This window comes from Microtus pennsylvanicus, chromosome 12 (genome assembly GCF_037038515.1).
Source record: "Microtus pennsylvanicus isolate mMicPen1 chromosome 12, mMicPen1.hap1, whole genome shotgun sequence".
NCBI classification, from domain to species: Eukaryota; Metazoa; Chordata; class Mammalia; order Rodentia; family Cricetidae; genus Microtus; species Microtus pennsylvanicus.
This window is the reverse complement of record NC_134590.1, coordinates 29,410,285-29,431,067: the sequence shown is the minus strand read 5'-3', so window position 1 is coordinate 29,431,067 and position 20,783 is coordinate 29,410,285. Positions and strand designations below refer to the sequence as shown.

At 41.6% G+C, this 20,783-nt stretch overlaps 1 protein-coding gene across 2 annotated transcripts in view; it reads left to right on the top strand.

Moving 5' to 3' along the window:
- Window positions 1-1,842: 1,842 nt before the first annotated feature.
- The window catches only part of Slain2 (SLAIN motif family member 2), a 61,543-nt gene continuing 42,602 nt past the window's right edge, over window positions 1,843-20,783 (top strand). For both annotated transcript variants that reach the window (XM_075943115.1, XM_075943114.1), the window contains exon 1: window positions 1,843-2,371. In XM_075943115.1, coding sequence (XP_075799230.1) covers window positions 1,983-2,371 — 389 coding nt within the window. In that variant the 5' untranslated portion in view covers window positions 1,843-1,982. The remainder of the gene's footprint in view (window positions 2,372-20,783) is intronic.

Below are 20,783 nucleotides of genomic sequence, written 5' to 3'. Positions count from 1 at the left end.
TGGGCTCTCCAGCAATGAGTTCAGGGACAACTGTGGCATTTAATGTGCGTCATACAGATAATACACTGTGTTTCACAAAACTCTGTCAGTAAGCAAAGGCATTCTTTCAAATAAGTCTGCACAGCCAGGAAACCACTTGTACTCAAGGGTAAACTTCAGCATACTCAAATTACTTTGCTATCTATCTGGGACTTGACCTGTCAAAACCAACATGTCATTTAATTTTAGCAAAACAGGCATTGAATGTCCACTTTGTCAAACACTGTACTGCGCATGGCAAGGGAAATCAAATCTTTCCTTTTAATCAGCTATACAGATCAAAACAAAGACTTGCTAGAAAAAAAAATCCAACTAAAAAATACAAGTATCTGTAGTTAACTATTGAGGAGGTGATGTCAGAGCAAAGACAGTAACTACTTCCCCGGTTGGTGGTCGCCAGAGATTTTTACGAAAAGAAATCAAATGTGGTAGGTAGGATATTCTAGGCAAGGAAAAATACAGCATAGAAAGGCAGAAGGTTTTAAGTCGCCATGAGTCCACACCCAGGTGTAAAAAGACTGGTTCATGTTAGCTTAGGGTGGGGGAGGCAATAGTCACCTGCAAACAGCAGCCAAGTAGTTGAGAAATTAGGCCCGTTTAGCTGCTTACTGTATCAGAGGCAAGTCAAGTAGCTCACAATTGACAGCTGCGGAACTTGATGAAAACAAAGCATTTCAGTTTTGTTTGTAGTTGCTGCCCCAGTGCACATTACAGATGTCACGGAAAGTAGAATTTGACATTAGCACCCCTCAACATTCTCCATTATCTGTCTACCGGTTGTTTAAGTACTTTTCATGCACAATTAAAAAAAAAAGTCAAGGGGGCACACGTCTTTAATCCCCAGCATTCAGGAGGCAGAGGCAGGTAGAACTCCTAGTTCCAGGCAAGCTGGGGTTACACAGAGAAGCCTTGCCTTGAAACAAAAGTTGAGACATAGTATTATAAAGTCTTTAGGGGCAGAGGGCGGATCCAAGGAATACAATGAACATTAATTAACATTTAAAGATGAATACAGAAGTGTTTTCCATCGCCCCCTTGTCTGTATGTAAATCTTAAATCAAAATAGAAAACAACAACCTATCCACGTGTTTCAACGGGTGAGATAATGCCTTTAAAAGTGCTTAGCGCAGTGTCTGGCCCGCAGTAGGCACTCAACAAACGACGGTTATTATTTTGACCTTCGCTTTCTCTCAACCATTTAGGATTCGAGTTCTCATTTTCAGGGGGAGGAACCGGCCACAGTTGGTCTCCGGGGCTGCTGCCAGCTCCCACAGTCTCCGGTTTCGCCAAACAAACCAAGGGCACTGTCCACGCGGCCAGGAGGGACCGCCGGTCCGCGAGTCTCAGCATCGGCCCCTCACCACCGACGACACCTCGGGAGGGGCTGAGCCCGAGCGGGGCACGACGTCTCAGTCCCGCCCGCGATCAGCTTCGGGTGGCGGCCAACGCAGCCTTAAGGGGCTAGCCCGGCCCGGCCCACCTCCGCCGGCGCCCACCACACCTCTTCCGGATGAAGCCCCGCCCCCAAAGAGACCCCGCCCCTCCAGACCCCGTGACTCCCGCGGGCTCCGCCCCCAGCCCCGCCCCACCGCGAGCCCCGCGCCCAGTCCTTTCGGCCCGCGGGCGGCCACGTCCTCCCCCGACGCTCTGAGGTCACCGACCGGGTTGGCCGGCAGGGGGCGGAGGGACGGAGGGAAGATGGCGGCCGAGGCCGGATATTGGCGCCGCCTCCCCCAGTCGCGGAGCCGGCGCAGATGAGGCGACTCGGCTGGGGCCAGCGGCGCTTCGCAACCCGAGCCGGGGGGACCCTGGCGGTGGGGCCTGGCCCTGCTCTATGCCGGCGCCTCGGCTAGCGTGAGCAGCGGCGGCGGTAACGCCTCTCTCTCTCCCCACCCCGCGCTTCTCCCGGCGGCTTGGGTGTCCGAGCGGGCGGCGCGGCCGGCATGGAGGACGTTAACTCCAATGTGAACGCGGACCAGGAGGTGCGGAAGCTGCAGGAGCTGGTGAAGAAGCTGGAGAAGCAGAACGAGCAGCTCAGGAGCCGCTCAGGAGCCGTGCAGGGCGCAGGCCTCCTCGGGCCCGGCAGCCCGGCTCGGACCGGCGTGTCCACCCCTTGCTCGGGTGCGGCGTCCCCTCGGGGCTTCCCGCTGGGCCTGGGAGCCAAGGTGGGCGTCGCAGCGGGCTCGGGCCCGCGGCGGACCAGCAGCGAGGACCTGCGGGACGCCACCTCCTTGCTGGCGTCAGGCGAGGGCAGCTTGCTGGACGAGGTCGAGCCGCTGCGGCCCGACGAGTTGGAGCGACTGTCAGGCTGGGAGGAGGAGGAGGAGAGCTGGTGAGTGCGGGGCGCCGGGACCGGGCCGGGGTGGGGGGATCGAGTGTGTGTGTGTGTGTGTGTGTGTGTGTGTGTGTGTGTGGATCCCGGGGGAAAGCAGGGTGGGCTCGGCTGTGGCGGGGAACACTGGCTTTGCCTCTTTCTGTTGCGGGTAGGTCGGCTGGAGTTGGTTCGAGGCGTGCCTTGGGAACGGGTCTGTAGCTAGTTCTTGTCTGGGTTGTGGCACCTCGGGGTGCTGGACCCAACTGGACCCAGATGCAATCTGTGGCTTGGCACAGCTCCGGTGGGCCCGCACGCTCAGAGCGCTCCGAGGTAGCAAGCTGCTTCGTAGGAAGGGCTCCTGCTTTGTGTGGAAGAACAGCTTTCGGGTGGTGGTCTGGGCATTTTGGCTAGAGGGAGGGGGGTCTTGCTTCTTGAGGTAACTAATACCAGGTGCGCGGACCTAGAGTAGCAGTCGGTGTTTTGGACGGGAGTGAGATGGGTATGTTTGTGGGGAGGCCGGGGGAACGACACTCCCCTTTAGGTAGCGGGGGTAAAGCTTGCTTTGTGTGAGGAGGGCAGAGAAGGGATGGGGCTGCTTTGTGTGAAGTCGGTGGTGGAACAGGAACCCTGGATTTTATTTTTGAAAACAAGAATTGGGTCTGACATCATTTCGGAACCGTGAAGCTGTAGTTCTCAAAGCTGACTATCTTTTCCATGCCCTCCTGGAGGCAGAGAAAGAGTCCTATTTTAAAATCCCAACCAGAACTGTAATTGTCAGAAGGCAGCTCTTGATGAGCTTGTGACCCTACACCTTAAAGTCACACTTTCATTAGATAGAAAAGACACGAGAGGCTTTTATTAGACTTAAAACATCTGCGGGGAATTATCCTCATAATTCATCGCTTTGAAAGTCTTAACTTTTAGCTCGAACGTTTAGGCTGTTGACATGAAAACTTCCGTAAAGTTGAAATCCCTCAAGAACTGGTATCCAGGCCTAGGACTTTGAAGTATTGTAAGCTTGCCCTGCATGCAGGCCCTAGGTTTGCCACTTAAAGGTTTATGACCTTGAAGAAGTTACTTTGAGCTTCACTTTTGTCCTCAGGAAAATTATCTTAACATTATTCTTAACATCTGTAGAGTTCTGAAGATTAAATTAGATAATCCATGTGTACTTTTAGCACTGGGCTTGGCAAACGATAAATTCTCCACGACTGGGTACCATTACCTTAAGCCTGGTTATTTAAATCAACACTATTTAGTGAGTTTACATGTGATCCTGCTGTGGGAGATTCTAAAGATTCTTAAGTGCTGATGTCTGTGTGTGAGGCAATGGGGGTCATGTTGAGAGCTGTATCTTAGGTAGGATGAGTGAGGTGCTGAGGAGAGTTAAGAGACTAGGAACCAGACAGCGAGAGAGGCTAGGTAGCAAGCAGTAGCCCAAATAATGGGGCAGACTTTCAGAGAAGGTAGCAAGGGTGGGAATTGGGAACTGCATTTTGTCTTCTGACAAGTACAAGAAGGTATTTAGAACTTGTCCTTAGGATGCTAGGAATGATAGGGATACTCTTTCTTATGCTATTTTATTGCCAAGTAGAACTGAGTATGTAATAGTTACAGCTTTCCTATTAGTGAGACTCATTGCTTTCTGAAGGAATCCTGTGTATTATGCACTTTGAAAAAACCCAGAGTCATCCAGGTGTCATCATCTTTCCAAGTGATGATGAGATCAATGCTCATGATAATGAGGATTTTAGATGTATTGATGGAGCATATTGACTCCTCCAAACACCAAGCAAGTCTCTGGCTACTTTGGTTTCTGAGCATGTCTTTGTCAAGGTAAAGCAAATGTTCTTAGATAAGCATGCCAGAAGTTTGTCTTGACCGCCTGATTCCTGCTTAATGTTTTTACCTGGTTTTGTGTCTTGGTGCTAGAGATACACTTTTTCCTGAAAATACCTGTGTGAAATTTAATCTGAAATTAAAATCTGGCCTTTTGGCTTTAATCTTAACCGTGATAGGTCAGGGGAGAGTTAAAGAAATCCTAGTTAAAATGCCTTCAGATGTGTCTGAGGAGGAGGGCATGGCTGTCAACAGCAGAGTCATGGTAAAGTTTGCTTTCTTAGCAAGTCAGAAACTACCTTCCAAAGCTTCTCTATTGCACATTATTTTCATCTAGGGAAATTTTTGCCCCTAGCATATATGCCACAAAATGCAGAAGGTAAGAGTAGGTATTAGATGAAAAAATAACCAAATTCTGGAGTAAAATTATGGGAAACTCCTCATCAAAAATAACAGGTTTCTTTCATACTGGCCTTCTTTCAAATGCAGATGCGTACTGGCCATAATAAATCTCTGGAGATTATGGTTGTTTCCTAAACTTAATTGAGTTCCCAAAGCGCTTACTACTGTCTCATAGAACACACTTAGGCAGTAGTGGTGGACAGCTTCTGATACAAAGTACACAACCTAGTACACACCTGTTTATGAATAACTGTATTCACGAATGTAGTTTTACTGTGAGTGGTACACTTTAATATTTTCTATTCTGTTGTATTTCATTGAGGGAAGAATGGTAGTTACTACTAGGCTGACGTCTAGATCCACTAATGGATTGCATTTTCCAGTCTGAAAATCTTTGCTCTCATAACTCAGAAAAGTCTCAGGAAGAGAATTAAGATGACTGTGTATTGTAGTGTGTTAGGATTACCTAATAGCCTCCAGCATTACTGGGGGAGGAACTTACAAATATCTTTGCATTTAATTAGATTTAACGTTTATATATTTATAAGGTAGGTATCAATTTCGGTGTAAGGAAACTTTATCTTGGCATCAGATAACACACAGTAAATGATGACACTAAGATTAGAATCTAGCTTTTCATACATTAAAGCTTGTGATACTCCATTGCATTTGCATTTTCCAAATACAGCATCAACTTTCCTACATGAACTGTCCCTTAATGTGTGTTTGAAGACTACTACTGCGCCCCCCCTTCCCACCATATGCTAGACATTTTCTTCAGAGTAAATTTCAGTTTATTGAATAATTTCTTAGATAGTATAATTCTCTGGTCCTTCCATAGTAGTAGTAATAGAAGAAGAATATTATTATTGAGATAGGGTCTTACCATGTAGTTCTGAGTGTCCTGGAACTTGTAGGCCAGGCTAACCTCAAACTCAGAGACACCTGTCTAACAAGTGTTGGGACCAAAGTCACAAACCAACACACCTGACCTAATTTATTAATTAATAAAATTAATTATTTTAATTTACTCTAGTTGTTCATTATTGGACATCTTATCCAGAATTGCATTTTTAAGTTAGCCAGAATGTATGTATACTTCTCTTGAACTAAAAACTACTTGTAAAACAGTAAATACTATCAATTCACCGGTTAATTAATTTAGAGATGGTCTCATTAATTTAGAAGTAGCCTGTGCTAGACTGGATCTTACTACATAATACAGACTGATTTGATTTCATGACAGCCCTCAGCATCCCACATGTTGGGATTACAGGTGTGCGTTGAGGCCCACTATTACATTTTAAACTGTTAGTCAGTAATAGTTTCAGCTTCTGTTACTACGTTTAATATTTGCTGGTAGTATGAACTTCTCCACAATGTGTTTTCTATATAAACTGTTAAACTATGTCTTCCTAACTTTTTTGGGTTTAAATAGAAGGCATTTAAATTTCATGTTTGTTCAGTCTTAACTTGGGCATTTATTACCTATTTTCTGTTCCTTTTTTGTATTTTGCATTTAGTAGACCTATATTGTATATATTCGTTCAGATTGTTGACAAAAAAATGTAAGTGACAGAATAGATTACTCTGAAGTGTGCAGCTCAGCCTGATTTTCCCCATTAACACCCATTATGGTCATTCACTGACTATTAGTTCTCCCTGTTGTCAGGCCCTTATGACATTTGGTTTGTGTGAATATCCTGAAAGATTTTGGCAAACGCTATTCTGTAATTGAGCTGTAATGAGCCTGTGAGGTTCTTACCTGCAGGAAGTCCCTCTCTTAAAGGAGAAATTGGAGTGAATTTGGTTTGATGTGGTTCTGAAGAATTTACTCAAGTTTATGGAATCACTCCATTCTTAATTTCACAAGCATTGTTTAATCTTACTTTGAATTTTGTAAGGAATCAATTTGCTTTGGAATTTTTAGAAACTGCTTATTATTCTTTTTAGAAATTAGCATCTTTGGTCCTAACCTTTTTCTTTCATATTTCTGATCCACAGCAATTTTATGATAAATTTTTTGTTATTTTTTCCATGGTTTGGGGGGGTAGGCCTAACTGCATTTGGCATGATAGCTCACGTTGTTTCTTTGAGCTTTGATTCTCTTTGAAGAACATTTTTCCTTGTTCATCAACAAACTGATGACAGAAATATTTTTGTGTTCAATATTTAGTGTCAGGGTTTATTTTGTGATTGGGACTGTGGCTTCTTTGTACTGATGTTGCTGTAATTGATTTTCCTCTTTAAGTTTTTCATTGTTGAACTACAATTTTATAGGATATGATGCACCATTTAAATTAATTTTTATAATGTACATTTTATTTTTAAATTTATTTACTCCCTGTGAGGACTGCTCACTCCACAAGTGGGCACATGGAGGTCAGAGTACAACTTACTGGAGTTGGTGTTCTTCTACCATGTGGGTCCCGGGGATTGAACTCAGGTAGTAAGACTTGGTGGCAGGCATCTTTATCCACTGAGCTATTTCTCTGGCCCTGTAAAGGCATGTTTTAAAGCCTACAAAACAGTGACTTTCAATATAGACAAAGTTGTGCAACCATCACCTCTTCTAATTCCACATATTCCTCATCGATGACGGATACTCTTATTAGCAGTCATTCCCTAGTTTCCTCTTCTCCTTGTTCCTATTATCTACTTTGCCTATCAGATTGCCTATGCTGGTCACTTCATGGAAATGAAATCATATAGCAAGTGGCCTTTGTGTCTGTCTTTCATCTAACATAATTCTTTCAGGTTCACCCATGTTGTAGCATGTGCCAGATTATTAGCTTGATCTTTTCCTTTTTTTTTTTTTTGTGCCTGAACAATATTCCATTGTGTGGATTTACCGGGTTTTGTTTAACCATTCATTGGTAGGTGGGCATTGGATTATTTCCACCATTTGGCTATCATAAATAATGCTGCTATGACACTTATTTACACGTTTTTGCATGAACATATGTTTTCATTTTTCCCCCTTGGGTATGTGCCTAGGAGTGAAATTACTCCAAATGGTATCACCGTGCTTAATTTTTTGAGAAACTGCCAGATTGTTTTTCACAGTAGCTGTACCACTTCTCTTTATCCCAAGCAACGTATGAGGGTTCTGCTTTTTCTGCATCGTTGTCAGCACTTGTTAGGTCTATCTTTTTAACTATAATTGTTCTGTTAATATTATTTTGGTTTCGATTTGAATTTCTCTAATGCTTAGTGATGTTGAGCATCTTTTCCCTGTATTTCTCAGCCATTTATCATAATTCTTTTTGGAAAATGTCTATTCAAAGCCTTTATACATTTTTTCCAGTACTAGGGATTTGGAGCCAGTGCTTTGGGTATGCTAGGAGAGCTCTCTACCACTGAGCTATATCCCTGGCTCCACTTGCCCCTTTTCTAATAATTGGGTTATTTGTCTTTATACTATAAAGGTTTAAGAATTCTTCATAAATTCTGGATATTGATCTCTCTCTCTCTTGTTTGGTTTTTTCAAGACAGGGTTTCTCTGGCTGTCCTGGAACTTACTTTGTAGACCAGGCTGGCCTCACCTGCCTCTGCCTCCCAATTGCTTGGATTAAAGACGTGCACCACCACACTTGACTGATTTTTTTTTTAAGTTTCTTTAATTTTTTTTTTGATGTGTTTTAAGATGGGCTTACTGTGTGTAGTCCTGGCTGATCTGGAACTCTCTTAATATAGACCAGGCTGGCCTTGAATTCACAGGTATTGCCCTGCCTCTGTCTCTAGAGCTCTAGGATTAAAAGTGTGCACCACAACAGGCAGCAGTTTCTTTTAATTAAAATATAATTACATAATTTTTCTCCCCTTCCTCCAGTGCCACTCACTTGCTCCCTTAGCCCCTTCCTCTCAAATTTATGTTCTCTTTTTTTAATAAATTGCTACACCTATATGAGTAAATATAGTTTGCTGAGTTTATTTAGTGTTGCTTTTATGTATATTTTTTAGGGCTGACCACCTGATATTGAATAACCAAATAGGGAGCTCCTCTCTGGGAAAAACCAATTCTCTCTCCACATTTATTAATTGCCTTATAGCACTTTGTCTAAGGGTACAGCCCCATGACATTTCCCCCTTCCATGTTGATATGTCAGCTAGTGTTGTTTAGATCTTGTTTAGGCAGCCATATTGTTGAGATTTCGTGGGTATAGCTTCCCCGTTCGTAGTAATGAGAAGGCACAGTCTCAAAGAAGACTTCCTGGTCCTTTGGCTCTTTCAACCTTTGGCTCTGAATTTTCAACCTCTTTCTTGAGCCATAGATGTGGGTGTTGTGTTCTAGATGTATCACCTGGGTGTAAGTATTTTGACCAGTTGTGGCTTCCTGTAATTGCCTGCATCTGCTGCAGAAAGTGCTTTATCTAGGGATGGGAACTCTACTTAGCTGTTGATATAAGGCTCAGTACTTAGAATGCAGTTAGGAATTTTGGTGGCTTAGGAGAGTGGCAGTACAACATTTTCCTCTAAGATCCAAGATCTCAATAGTCACTGGTAGATGGCGAGGTGTCAGTACTGGACATGATTTCTCTCCTGTTGAGTGACCCTTAAGGCCAGCTAGATGCGTATTGGTTACTGCTAAAATGTAAGTAGCACTATTGTACCTTCAGGGATATCTTTGGAGTGCTGGTGATCACTATTGTAGATGAAGGATATCACAGCTGGATGGAACTACTGATTGCTTTCCTCCCTAAGCTGCTCACATAGCATCTTCCAGCACTTTAAAGGTTAATCCTCAGGGAGGAGGCTTTGGATCAGATCCAGCTTAGTTCCTCAGAGTCCTGTGTCCAAAGTATGTGGTCTGTTCAATAATAGGGAGCTACCATCAGCTTCTGGGAGACAACCAAGGGCAACAGCAATAGCCTGTCTTGTTTTGAGAGTCACTTAGACTATCCATGAGTAGCTTTGGAGCCTGTCCTGGAACTCACTCTCTAGACCAGGCTGGCCTAGAACTCACAGAGATCTGCCTGCCTCTGCTTTCCTAGTACTGGAATTAAAGGCTTGCACCACCTCCGCCTGGCTGCTATTGAGCTTTTTGAGACGTCTTCACTATGATTATAATTCCAGAGTGGCTGCACCAGTTTGTAATCCCACCAACGGTAAATGAGGGTTCACCTTTCTTCACATCCTTGCCAGCATGCAATTTTAGACCTTCGTATTCTTCGGGATTTATTTAAAGTAGAATAACATAAATGCTACCTTGTTCACCACTCTGTTTGCTGGTGTGTGTGTGTGTGTGTGTGTGTGTGTGTGTGTGTGTGTGTGTGTGTGTGTTATTTGTTGAAATGCCTGTGTGGGTGTACATGAGCCTCAGGTGCTATCTGCCTTTTTTCCAGTGGGCTTGGAACTTACCACATGGGCTAAGCTGCCTGGCCACTGAGCCCAGCCATCTACCTGTTTCTTCTCCCCAACACTGGGATTAAAAGCACACATTGTTATACCTGCTCCTCCCCAAAGGGATCTTGGGATCAAACTTAGAATCTTGAGCTTATTGCAGGCACTTTACCTTTTTCCATTTGACCCATCTGCCCTGCCCTTTTTCTTTTTTTTTTTTTAATTCTTTTTACAGGGTCTCCCTCTGCTTGCTTATAACTCACTAGGTTGCCCAGGCTGTTCTTGAACCTGGAACAACCTCTTCCCTCAGCCTTCCAAAATGTTAGCTGGTGTTGAAATATGAGCGGCGGGGCTGCATCCCTGGCACCCGGCCGCCCACAGGCTAGCTCTAGCTTATTCCCCAAAATAATTACACGGAAACTGTATTCTTTTAAACACTGCTTGGCCCATTTCTATCTAGCCTCTTCTAGGCTAACTCTCGCACCTGGACTAGCCCATTTCTAATAATCTGCTGTAGCCCACGAGCTGGCTTACCAGGAATGATCTTAACCTGCGTCTGCCTGGCATGGGAGAATTGTGGCGACTCCTTGACTCAGCTTCTTTTCTCCCAGCATTCTGTTCTGTTTACTCCACCCACCTATGTTTTAACCTATGAGGGCCAAGCAGTTTCTTTATTGCTTAACCAACGAAATCAACAGATTGATATATGACACTCCCACATCAAGCTGGATTTTATTTATTTATTTATTTATTTATTTATTTATTTATTTATTTATTTATTTAATTGGTTTAATACAGATCCTCCTCCTCCTGCCTCCCGAGTGCTGGGCTTGGGATTTAAGGCGAGTGCTGCGGCCTCTTAAATGTTGCTTACAGGCATGAGCCACCACTTTTGTTAAACAAATACAAGAGTTCAGTGACATTAATATTCATATTCTTACACAACTATCAGCAGTGTCCAGCTGTAGGCCATTTCTATATTCCTAAATGGAAACTTCCTAACTATTAAACAGTAACTGTTTTCCCTGTCTGACACCAGTCTGCTTTCATTGTCTGTGCTGCTGTAGGCACCTTAGATAAGAGGTTTTTATTTGTCATGATTATCACACTTTACATAAGTTACTCAGGATTTGTAGCATTTGACAGGATTTCCTTCTTTGTTATGGCTAGGTGATAGTTCATTGTTGTATATGTCACATTTTCTTCATTCCTCGATGGATAGCGTTGCTTTCACATCTTGTCAGTGGTGAATAATGCCCTGACTGAAGGTGCAAGTATTTGATTGTCTGCACTTTGAGTGGATTGAATGGATCAAGTGGTAATTCTGTATTTTAATTTTCCCTTTCCTATCTGGTGTGTGTTATGCTTGTGTATATATACACATATTCGAGTGTGTATGCAAATGTGCATGGAATAACAAGTGCAATGTGTAAGCCCAAGTTTGAGTCAGAAATCTACTTTGAAAGCTCTTCTACTTTATTGAGTTAGGGTCTCCCAGTCAAACCCAGAGCTCACTGATCAAATGACTAATCCTGCCAATCAGCTTACAGGGGTGGGGTGCATGGTGCTAGGGACAGGGCATGTCCTTCAGAGACTGGAATTTTACAGGTGAGCTGCCACCTTGCATTTTCATGGGTTCTGGGATTGGAAAGCTTCTCTTTTGTGTATGGCAAGCAAATTAACTTCGGCAGTAGCTCCCAAGTCCCTAATTTAGCTTGTTAAGGAGCTGCCCTTCTGTTCACACTGGCTGTATTGCCTGTGCTTTGATCGTTTATATGTTCTCAGTTAGTAGTGATCAGAGCAAACCAAGTTCTTATTTACCCTCAGCCACTGTTGCTCATATAAACTGTTAAGGTAAGCACAGAATCTCAGGTTTTCTGTTTGTCATGCAGGAAAAGCTTTCAGTAGGTGTCTGAGCACTTATTGGCCCATGTCTCTGTATTGTCACTGCTGTGCCCTTTGTACTAAGGTTGAGACTTCCTTACTTGGACAGCTTTAGTCATACCCTGTTGGCCTGAAATCAACACCCACAATGCCATTCTTACTTTATATTTACAATTTAATGCTTTTGGAAAAGAATTGAACTAGAGAATATATTGTAAGAATCTTTATTATTTTGGGGAGGATTAAGAGCTGTCATTTGTGGCAATCAGTTACTGCCATTTCATCCATCCTGTGAATTGTGCTAATAGATAAAAGAATTTGTGGGCAAAGGGGGAGAATTTATTTGAAGAGTGTCTAAATTTATATTGTGTCCCTTCTTACTGTGCTGCCCTGGAATAGATGAGAGGTCATAGCGTCTGCGCTCATGGGAGTGCAGTGCTTAGTCAGGGTTAGCTGGCTCTGTTAGCTCCCTGAAGGCTGTGGTGTAGCTTTCTCTTTGTGCTTACCTATGAGAGAACCTTTGTTACTGACATGAGCCCCCTAAATCCTCTATGCAGTCTGCAGATTGAAAGTAGGGCTTCTAAGCAAACCAGTATGAGTTATCATGCTCTTTACAGAGATGTCAGAGATGTATGTCATAAAATTGTAGAAAAGTGAAGTCAGAAGTAGACTGAGATATGGCTGTAGGTCTGATTATTTCTTTCTCCAATAGCTTCCACTCATACCTGGTAAGGACAAGGCAGCTGCAGTGCTGTGATTGCAGGCATGGGCCACAGTGCTCAGTTACCACTACTAACCTTTGTAACTGTTCCTTCAGGCGAAACTGAACCAATTCAGCTATAATGCTCTTACACCCGCACCCTCCAACAGCTGCCGTTCTGCTCTCTGTGTCTGTAAACTTGATAAAGCCAGGTAGCTTACTGCTGTGTTTTGAATCTGTAGTGTCGCCCACAGTCTCATGCACTTGCTCACCAGCTGGTGGGCTATTTTGGGGGGGTCCATGGAGGCTTTAGGAGGTCAGGCCTAGCTGACGAGGAAGATTTCTAAGGGTTGCTTGTAGAAGGTTATAGCCCTTTATTCTGCTCAGTTGTTTGTTCTGTTGCCATGGACTGTCTGCTAGTGTCGTGTTCTTCATACTTACTGAGACCCTCTGAAACTGAGCCAGAAGAATTCTCTTCTCCTGCAAGTTGTTTGAGAGAAGTTAATATCAAAGGAATCAAGTACCGCTGTCTTTTTGTTTTGGCTTGTTTCATTTAGCGTTATGCCTTCAAAGTTTAATCCACTTTATAACTTGTGTATGTCATTCTTCTTAGAGGAAAGGAATCTAGACCCAAAGTCACCTAGCTGATAAATAGGGGGAAATTGAGATTTATACCAAGACTGAAAAACATCTGTGGAAAATAGTTGACCTTGATTTATTTAGTTATAGATATGTAGTTTGGGTATAAGTTAATGTTGGACAATTTTTGATAAACAGTGAAGAATTTTTTTTTTTTAATGCAGTTGCTCTTGGACCTCCAGATTGCCTTCAGAATCATTGGAGGATATGTTCTTACAAAGACTGCAGAGTGGGTCTGTGGCAAGGGTGCTAACAGATACGTAAAATGTTAATGAAGAGGTTACTTGTGCTTGTAATTCTGTTTCTGTGATAAAACAAACACTGCAGTTCACATTAGGGCAGAAGCTTAAATAGAAAACTATGTAGCCGTGGAAGCATGGATTATTTTTAGGTCTTTCTTGAATATCCTCAGTAATAGCCAATTTCTTTCCTACTGAGGGAGGTAAGATTTTTAAAAATTACTAGTTGCCTTTATCATGTTTAGTGGATCAAACTGTGTTAACAAGAAATGGCAATGGGTCTTTGATCCTACTGCACATACTAGCTTTGGGGGAGCCTAGGCAGTTTGGATGCTCACCTTACTAGACCTGGATGGAGGTGGGTGGTCCTTGGACTTCCCACAGGTCAGGGAACCCTGATTGCTCTTCGGGCTGATGAGGGAGGGGGACTTGGTCGGGGGAGGGAAATGGGAGGCGATGGCGGGGAGGAGGCAGAAATCTTTAATAAAATAAATATTAAAAAAAGGAAAAAAAAGAAACAGAAGGTCTGAGTGTCTCTGTGCTGTGCTGACTTGCTTTTCTCCTGGTTCACTTTTGTCAGAACAGCTCCCGTGCATTCACCTCCAAGCTTTTGGTGTTCATTTTGCCTACAGTTCCTTTTTTCCCCTCCCTCTCTCTTTTTTTTTCTCTTGCCAAAAATCTCACTAAGTCTCCACTCCAACTTTCTGTCTAAGGAAATTCTCACTTTTTACCACCCTTTCTTTCATGTTAACTCATCACTGTGTATATGTCTGTTTTGGAGACAACACAACAATGTTTTGCTTTTGTGCCTCTGGGTCATGAGCAGTTCAGATTCATCTTCACATTTCTAGATAAGACCATAGCATCTGGTATGTAGTAGAAATTCAGTTACATTAAACTAGTTTGCATTAGTCTGAGTAATAGACTAAAATAAGGTGACGCTGTAGAATAACAAGACCAAATTTCTTGCATGACGATTATACTAGTTACAGATGAGGAATTTCTCATAATGTATAAATAAGGACACTATTCAACTTTTCCATAGTGAATGAACTCATGAGCCTTCTGGATCACTGCTGTTGGAATTGCTCTGCCTGTAAATTCTGTGTACTACCAGGGAACCTCGCTAATGCTCTGCTAGCCCCAAAGGCCCCATCTCCACTCTGCACACTCATTCATACCCTGTCTCCTCGCCCTCTTACTAGTAACTATCCACAAATAATGTGATTTTTTATGTGGTTTTTAAAAAGAGACAGTTTGGTCACTAAGTAGCAGAATTAACTAGTAAACAGATGGAGTTACACTTTTTTTTCTGTAGTAGTAATTAGTTTTAATTGAAACACACTGCACCTTTATTTCTGTTGTGCTATTGTTAACAGAAAAATTGAACATGTAAAAGCATGAAAAGTTTGAATGCTTTCAGTGATGTTAATTGTGTTTTCTATTCCATTATTTCCACATCATATCCTCTAAGATCTTTTGTTTGGAGATTAAAATTATGGAGGAAACTAATACCTTTAGGAAGACTTTAGACTATATTATGAAGTTTAAACTAGGAAAGGTAAAAAAAGTAAATAAAACAACATGTTTTGATTGGAAAATCTATAATTCTAAAATAAAATTGATCTCTTCTAAAGGGTATTAGGAGAGCATAGCAGAGCTGGAAAGGTGGCTCAGTGGTAAGAGTGCACGCTGCTCTTTCAAGGGACTCAAGTTTGGCTCATAAGCACCTGTAATTCCATATTCAAGCAATCCAGTACTGGCTACCGGCCTCAGAGAACACCTGTGCACATGTGACATTCTTTTACACAGACATACCTACATACACATAAATAAAAATAATACAAATCTTTTTTAAAATAACTCTAATTTGGTGAGGTGCTATATACCAGCACTCAAGATGCAGAGGCAGGTGGCTCTCTCTCCATAGCAAATTCTAGACCAGCCGTGGTTATGTAGTAAACCTCTATCTCAATAACCATTGGAGGAGGTATTAAAATACTACTCTCCATGAAATATGAGGAATAACGAATACACAATAGCACAGTATTATGGTATTTGTATGAAACTTATAAAACTACCTGGAAAGATAAGATGAAACAGGGATCTTCACTTAAACTTTAGATCTGCATGATGAGAATGAGACAAGCTGTCTTCTAAATCTAGTTTACTGGAAGGAAAGCTCTCCCACACTGCCTTCTGCTCTTCCTCAGGGCTTCTGCTCATCTCTCTGGGAGAGTTTACAAAGCAGCCAGTCATGGTGGCTGTTGACAGTCTGTTTGCTGAAAAGAATGAGTAAGAAGTAGGAGTGGATCAGGTTGAGGAATGGGGTTAATAGGTTCTGTCAAGGGAATTAAGAAGTCCTTGCTGTGAATTTGATACCAGCCAATATTACATTTTTTAATTGTCATGAAATTAGATGGCAGATTGTTGGGTGTTATTTTTTTTTTAAAAAAAAAGTTGGTATATCTTTGTTAATACCTCAGTAGTAGATTTAGAAAGGACTGCTGTTAGTAATTTTAGAACATGAACGTGCATATCCTTCAAATAGGTATCTTTTTTTTTTCTAGTAGAAAGGAAGATTACGGGATCTTGTGTTGATTTGTAATTATGAAATTTCTGTTTGCCATTGGATATCCGTATCTAAAACTGATTTGAAGATGATTAAAAACAACCCAGGGGCTGGAAAGAGAATTCATGGGCTGAGAGCACAAGTTCTTTCAGAGGATCAGACTTATTTCACGTGGGCCTCACAACTATCTTTAGTTCCATTTCTAGGGCAGCCAGGGCTTTCTTCTGACCTCCATGGCACCAACATATGCATGGTGCACAGATATACACATAGGCAAAATGCTTACACATAAAATATTTCTAGTTAAGAAAATAAAATAAGCTGGACATGGTGGCCGTGTCTTTAATCCCTGCCCTTGGGAGGCAGTGCCAGTTGATGGATCTTGAGTTTGAGGCCAGTCTGGTTTACAGAGCAAGTTCCAGGACAGCCAGGGCTATACAGAGAGACCATGTTTCTATAATAATAATAATAATAACAACAACAACAATAATAATAATTGCTTCCCACTTTAATCCAGGAATTTGATTTAAAACCAAAGTAAACCAACCAACCGAACAAACAAAAAAGAAAAAAACAAAGCTAATGAGTCTTAGAAACCTATGTCTAGCTGGAGGTTTGGAGTTCAGTAAGCAGGCGTCTTGACAGCAGTATAGCCTGTGAGTGAGAGACTAATGATATCTATATGAATAATAATCTATATGTGATAATCTAATTTTATCATAGCTTATCTTTGAATTTCTGTCCTGTCCCAAGCCTGGCCAGTAGGAGCTGCTACACTAATGGTTGTTTACATGATTGAATGGAGCATGACACAAAGCTTTCAGGATTTTTAGAGTTGGGCTGGTGTTTTACTTTCTGCTCTAGTTGCAGTGACAAAATGTCCTGACAAAACAGCTTCGGGGAGAAAGGTCTTGTTTAGCTCTCAATTAGGTTATGGTCCATCATTGCAGGGAATCAGAGTGACAGGAACTTGACACAGCTAATCACAGCATTTTAACAGTTGAGAGTAGAAAAAGTGGATGCATGCATGCTTTCTTTACTCAGCTCACTTTCTCCATTCTTCACAGTCGAACACCCAGATCTAGGGATTGATGCCACCCACAGTGAGCTGGGTGTTTTCATATCCATTCACATAGTCAAGGCAGTCCTGGCAGACATACTGATAGGTCAGTAATTCACCATTGATTCAACTTGCCCCAGGTGAATCTAGATTATGTCTAGTTGAAAATTATAGACTCTTTTTCTCTCTGAAAACAATTATTTTTCACAGGAGAAAAGTTTATATGGACTTAAATGTGAGAGCTAGGATTTGGGCTTGGGTGCAGATGGAAGGGTATGTCTTTCTGTCAGAATCTATAAGTACAGGGAAAAGAATTAGTACTTGAATAAGATAGAGGAATGGCCTGTAAACACACTTAACTAGAGTGAAGTTTGTTATAGAGAACAAGTAAGAAACACAATTACTAATACAGTTCATGTGCATCAAGCAAAGGTAAATAACTTTATAAAATTAAGTAAGTGGGTTGGAGAACATATTGTGGCTAGCTGTGAAATCTAGGATGAGGTTTTTTGAGTGTGAGAATGTTCTTTTTTTTTTTTATTTATTTATTATGTATACAACATTCTGCCTTGATGTATGCCCGCACGCCAGAGGAGGGCGCCAGATCTCAGTACAGATGGTTGTGAGCCACCATGTGGTTGCTGGGAATTGAACTCATGACCTCTGGAAGAGCAGCCAGTGCTCTTAACCTCTGAGCCATCTCTCCAGCCCTGTGAGAATGTTCTTAACAAATGGTCTTTTGGAAAGATTAGTGTGGCAGTTGAATGTAGATGAGAACAGGACTTGCAGCCACCTTTATTTGCTGAAAACACTTTACCAACTTCTTGAGGTGAAAATCATTCCATTTCATTGCAACTACTTAAGTAGGTGAACTTTTCTGTTGTTGTGATAAAACATGAGCAAAGCAGTTTCAGAGTTTATTTGGGCTTATGGTCACAGAGGGTTAAAGTCCACAATGGCAGGGTGGAGGCAGCAGGCAAGCATGATCTCTCTTGAACAGAAAGCACAAAGCTGAAAGAGGAAACTGCAGGTAGGGCAAGGCCTGAGGCTCTCAAAGCCCACCCCTCGTGACGTACTTCCTTTAGGAAAGCCGTATCTCTCAATCCTCTCCAAATAGCACCAGCAGCTAAGGACCAAATGCCCAACTGTTCAAGTTTTCGTGGGGAAGTCTCATTCAAACTACCACCATAGGTTATATGAAAACCATACTATCAAGCCAAATGGTTAAAAGTCCACTTCACTTAATTCGCCTAAGAAGAAAATCATATTATTTTTGTTCCAAGATTGTTTACTCCCTCATTAAGAGCAACTATTTTACTGGGCAGCAGTGGGGCACACCTTTAATCCCAGCACTCAGGTGGCAGATGCAGGTGAATTTCTGACTTTGAGGGCTGCCTGTTCTACATAGTGAGTTCCAGGACAGCTAGGGCTACACAGAGAAACTCTGTCTCAAAATATCAAAAAAGAAAAATTTCCATAGTAATATCAAGAGATGTATTTCAGTAAGTTGATATCCTTCTATATATGTATTGCTTTTATTAGTTGATGAATAAAGCTGTTTTGGACAATGGCTTAGCAGAGTATAGCCAGGCAGGAAATCCAAACAGAGATAGAGAGAGTAGACTGAATTGAAGAGATGCCATGTAGTCACTGAAGTAGTGACATGACACACCTGTCAGCCACAGCCTGTGGCAATACACAGATTAATAAAAATGGGTTAATTTAAGATGTAAGAACTAGCTAGGAATACGTCTGAGTCATTGACCAAACAGTTGTAATTAGTATAGTTCTGTGTAGTTATTCGTGTCTGGGCAGCCAGAAATGAAAGCACAGTCTCCCTCTTCTAGTAACTGTCTTACTACGTTTTGTTAAGTACAGTTAAATTTTTGTTGCCCTTAGCTTTGATAGACTATTTTGTTTACAGTATAAGAAATGATTACTATAGTTATAAATTTAACCAATCAGTTATGGTCTTTCTTCTTTCCATAATCTTAATAATATGCCAGTTATATGAATATGCAAAGAAATAGAAGAGTCAGATAATCCAACATGTAAGTAACATGGGGGTTAATTTCAGCAAGGGAAAGGTGATGTTATTCTTGTATCTGTAGACTTTAAAGTTCTTGCACTTTAAAGTAGTTATATTCAATGCTGGGGAGACTATGTAGCACGATTTCTAATTGGTATTAAAAATCCAGAGTTCTATATAGGGGTTAATGCTGAAGAACAGAGAAGCTGAGTGCCAGCTACAGGAGAGTTCTTTTACCTCTGCCAGTGCTCAGACCAAAAGGGCTGTCCTGTCCTCAGACTGCATTGAACTTTTGTCTCTTCCCGCCTTACATTCCTCTCTCCGCCCAGCCATATCACTCCTGTCTCCACCTCTCCAGTGCTGATTAAAGGCGTGCGACTTCCGAATAATGGGGTAAAGGTGTGTGGTACCATTGCCTGTTCCCCAGTGGTTTAGCTCTGCACTCTGATCTTCAGGCAAGCTTTATTTGTTAAAATACAAGCCAAATATCACTGTAAGACTGCTCAGCCAGTAGAATGTTTGCCACCCAATCAGGACCTGAGCTCGATCCCTAGGGCTTGGCAATATGTGCTTGTAATATAAGGACTGGAGAGGTAGAGAGGGGATCCTTGAGGCTTCATGAGAAGTCAGTTTGACACGGTGAGTTCCAAACCAAGAGAGAAACCCCATCTTAAAATAACAAGGTAGATGGCACTTGCTGAATGTCACCTGAAGTAACCTCTGGTTTTCATGTGAGTGTGCATATGTGTATGTATGTGCATCTCTATATGTAAGCAAAAACACAATAAAGTTACATTCTTAGTTGTCTCATGGGCATTAGTGTGTGACATAGCCCAAATATGATTCATTCATATTCTTAATTACATTTCTAAAAATTTTCCACATCTAACCATATGAATAAATGATGTTTAAAGGTATTTAATTTCTTTGTAATTGTTCATGGGCAAATTTATTTCTAATAAATTTGATTAATGGGATGTAATTTGCATAATATAAAACTTAACTGTCTAAATACATTGTGCCTTTTTATTGTTTGTTACTTTCCAATGTACTTACAGAATTATACAGCAATTACTATAATATAGTTTTAGACTATTTCTTACAGTTCTAAATGGAACTTGATACTCATAAATAGTAGTAATTTCTCACTCCCTTCTACCACCCTCCCACTAATGTGCTTTGTTTTCCATAGAGTCCAGACTTTTTGTATAAGCAAGTCATATAGAATACGTGTTTTGTCACTGGCTTCTTTTACTTAACATAATGATTTGAGCTCTGTCCATGTTATATCAATTTTACTTCCACCAATACATTTCTAAATTGTTTGTGTGTGTGTGTGTGTCTGTGTGTTAAAACTATTAACTCAAAGCATTCAAACAGAGTAAAATGGGTAGGGAAGTTCAGTGGGATGGAGATTAAAGTGGAATGTGAATTTCCTTCTTGGTAAGATATGATGTATGTAAATGACTATAAGGACGCTTCCTTATTATATCTTTCTTCCCAACATTGTACTTACTGGGGATATCTAGTAATTTTCACCAGACGTGTTTAAGGAAGGTATTCCTGAAGACCCTGGAGAAAGTTGGAATGATCTGAGTGAAACTGGCCAGGGGACATTGAGGCAAAAGAATCAAATTGGAATTGTTTCAGACAAGGGTAATATAACAGTATATACAAGTAACCTACCAGCAAAAGTTTTAGGTTTTCCAGGAATAGAAACTGG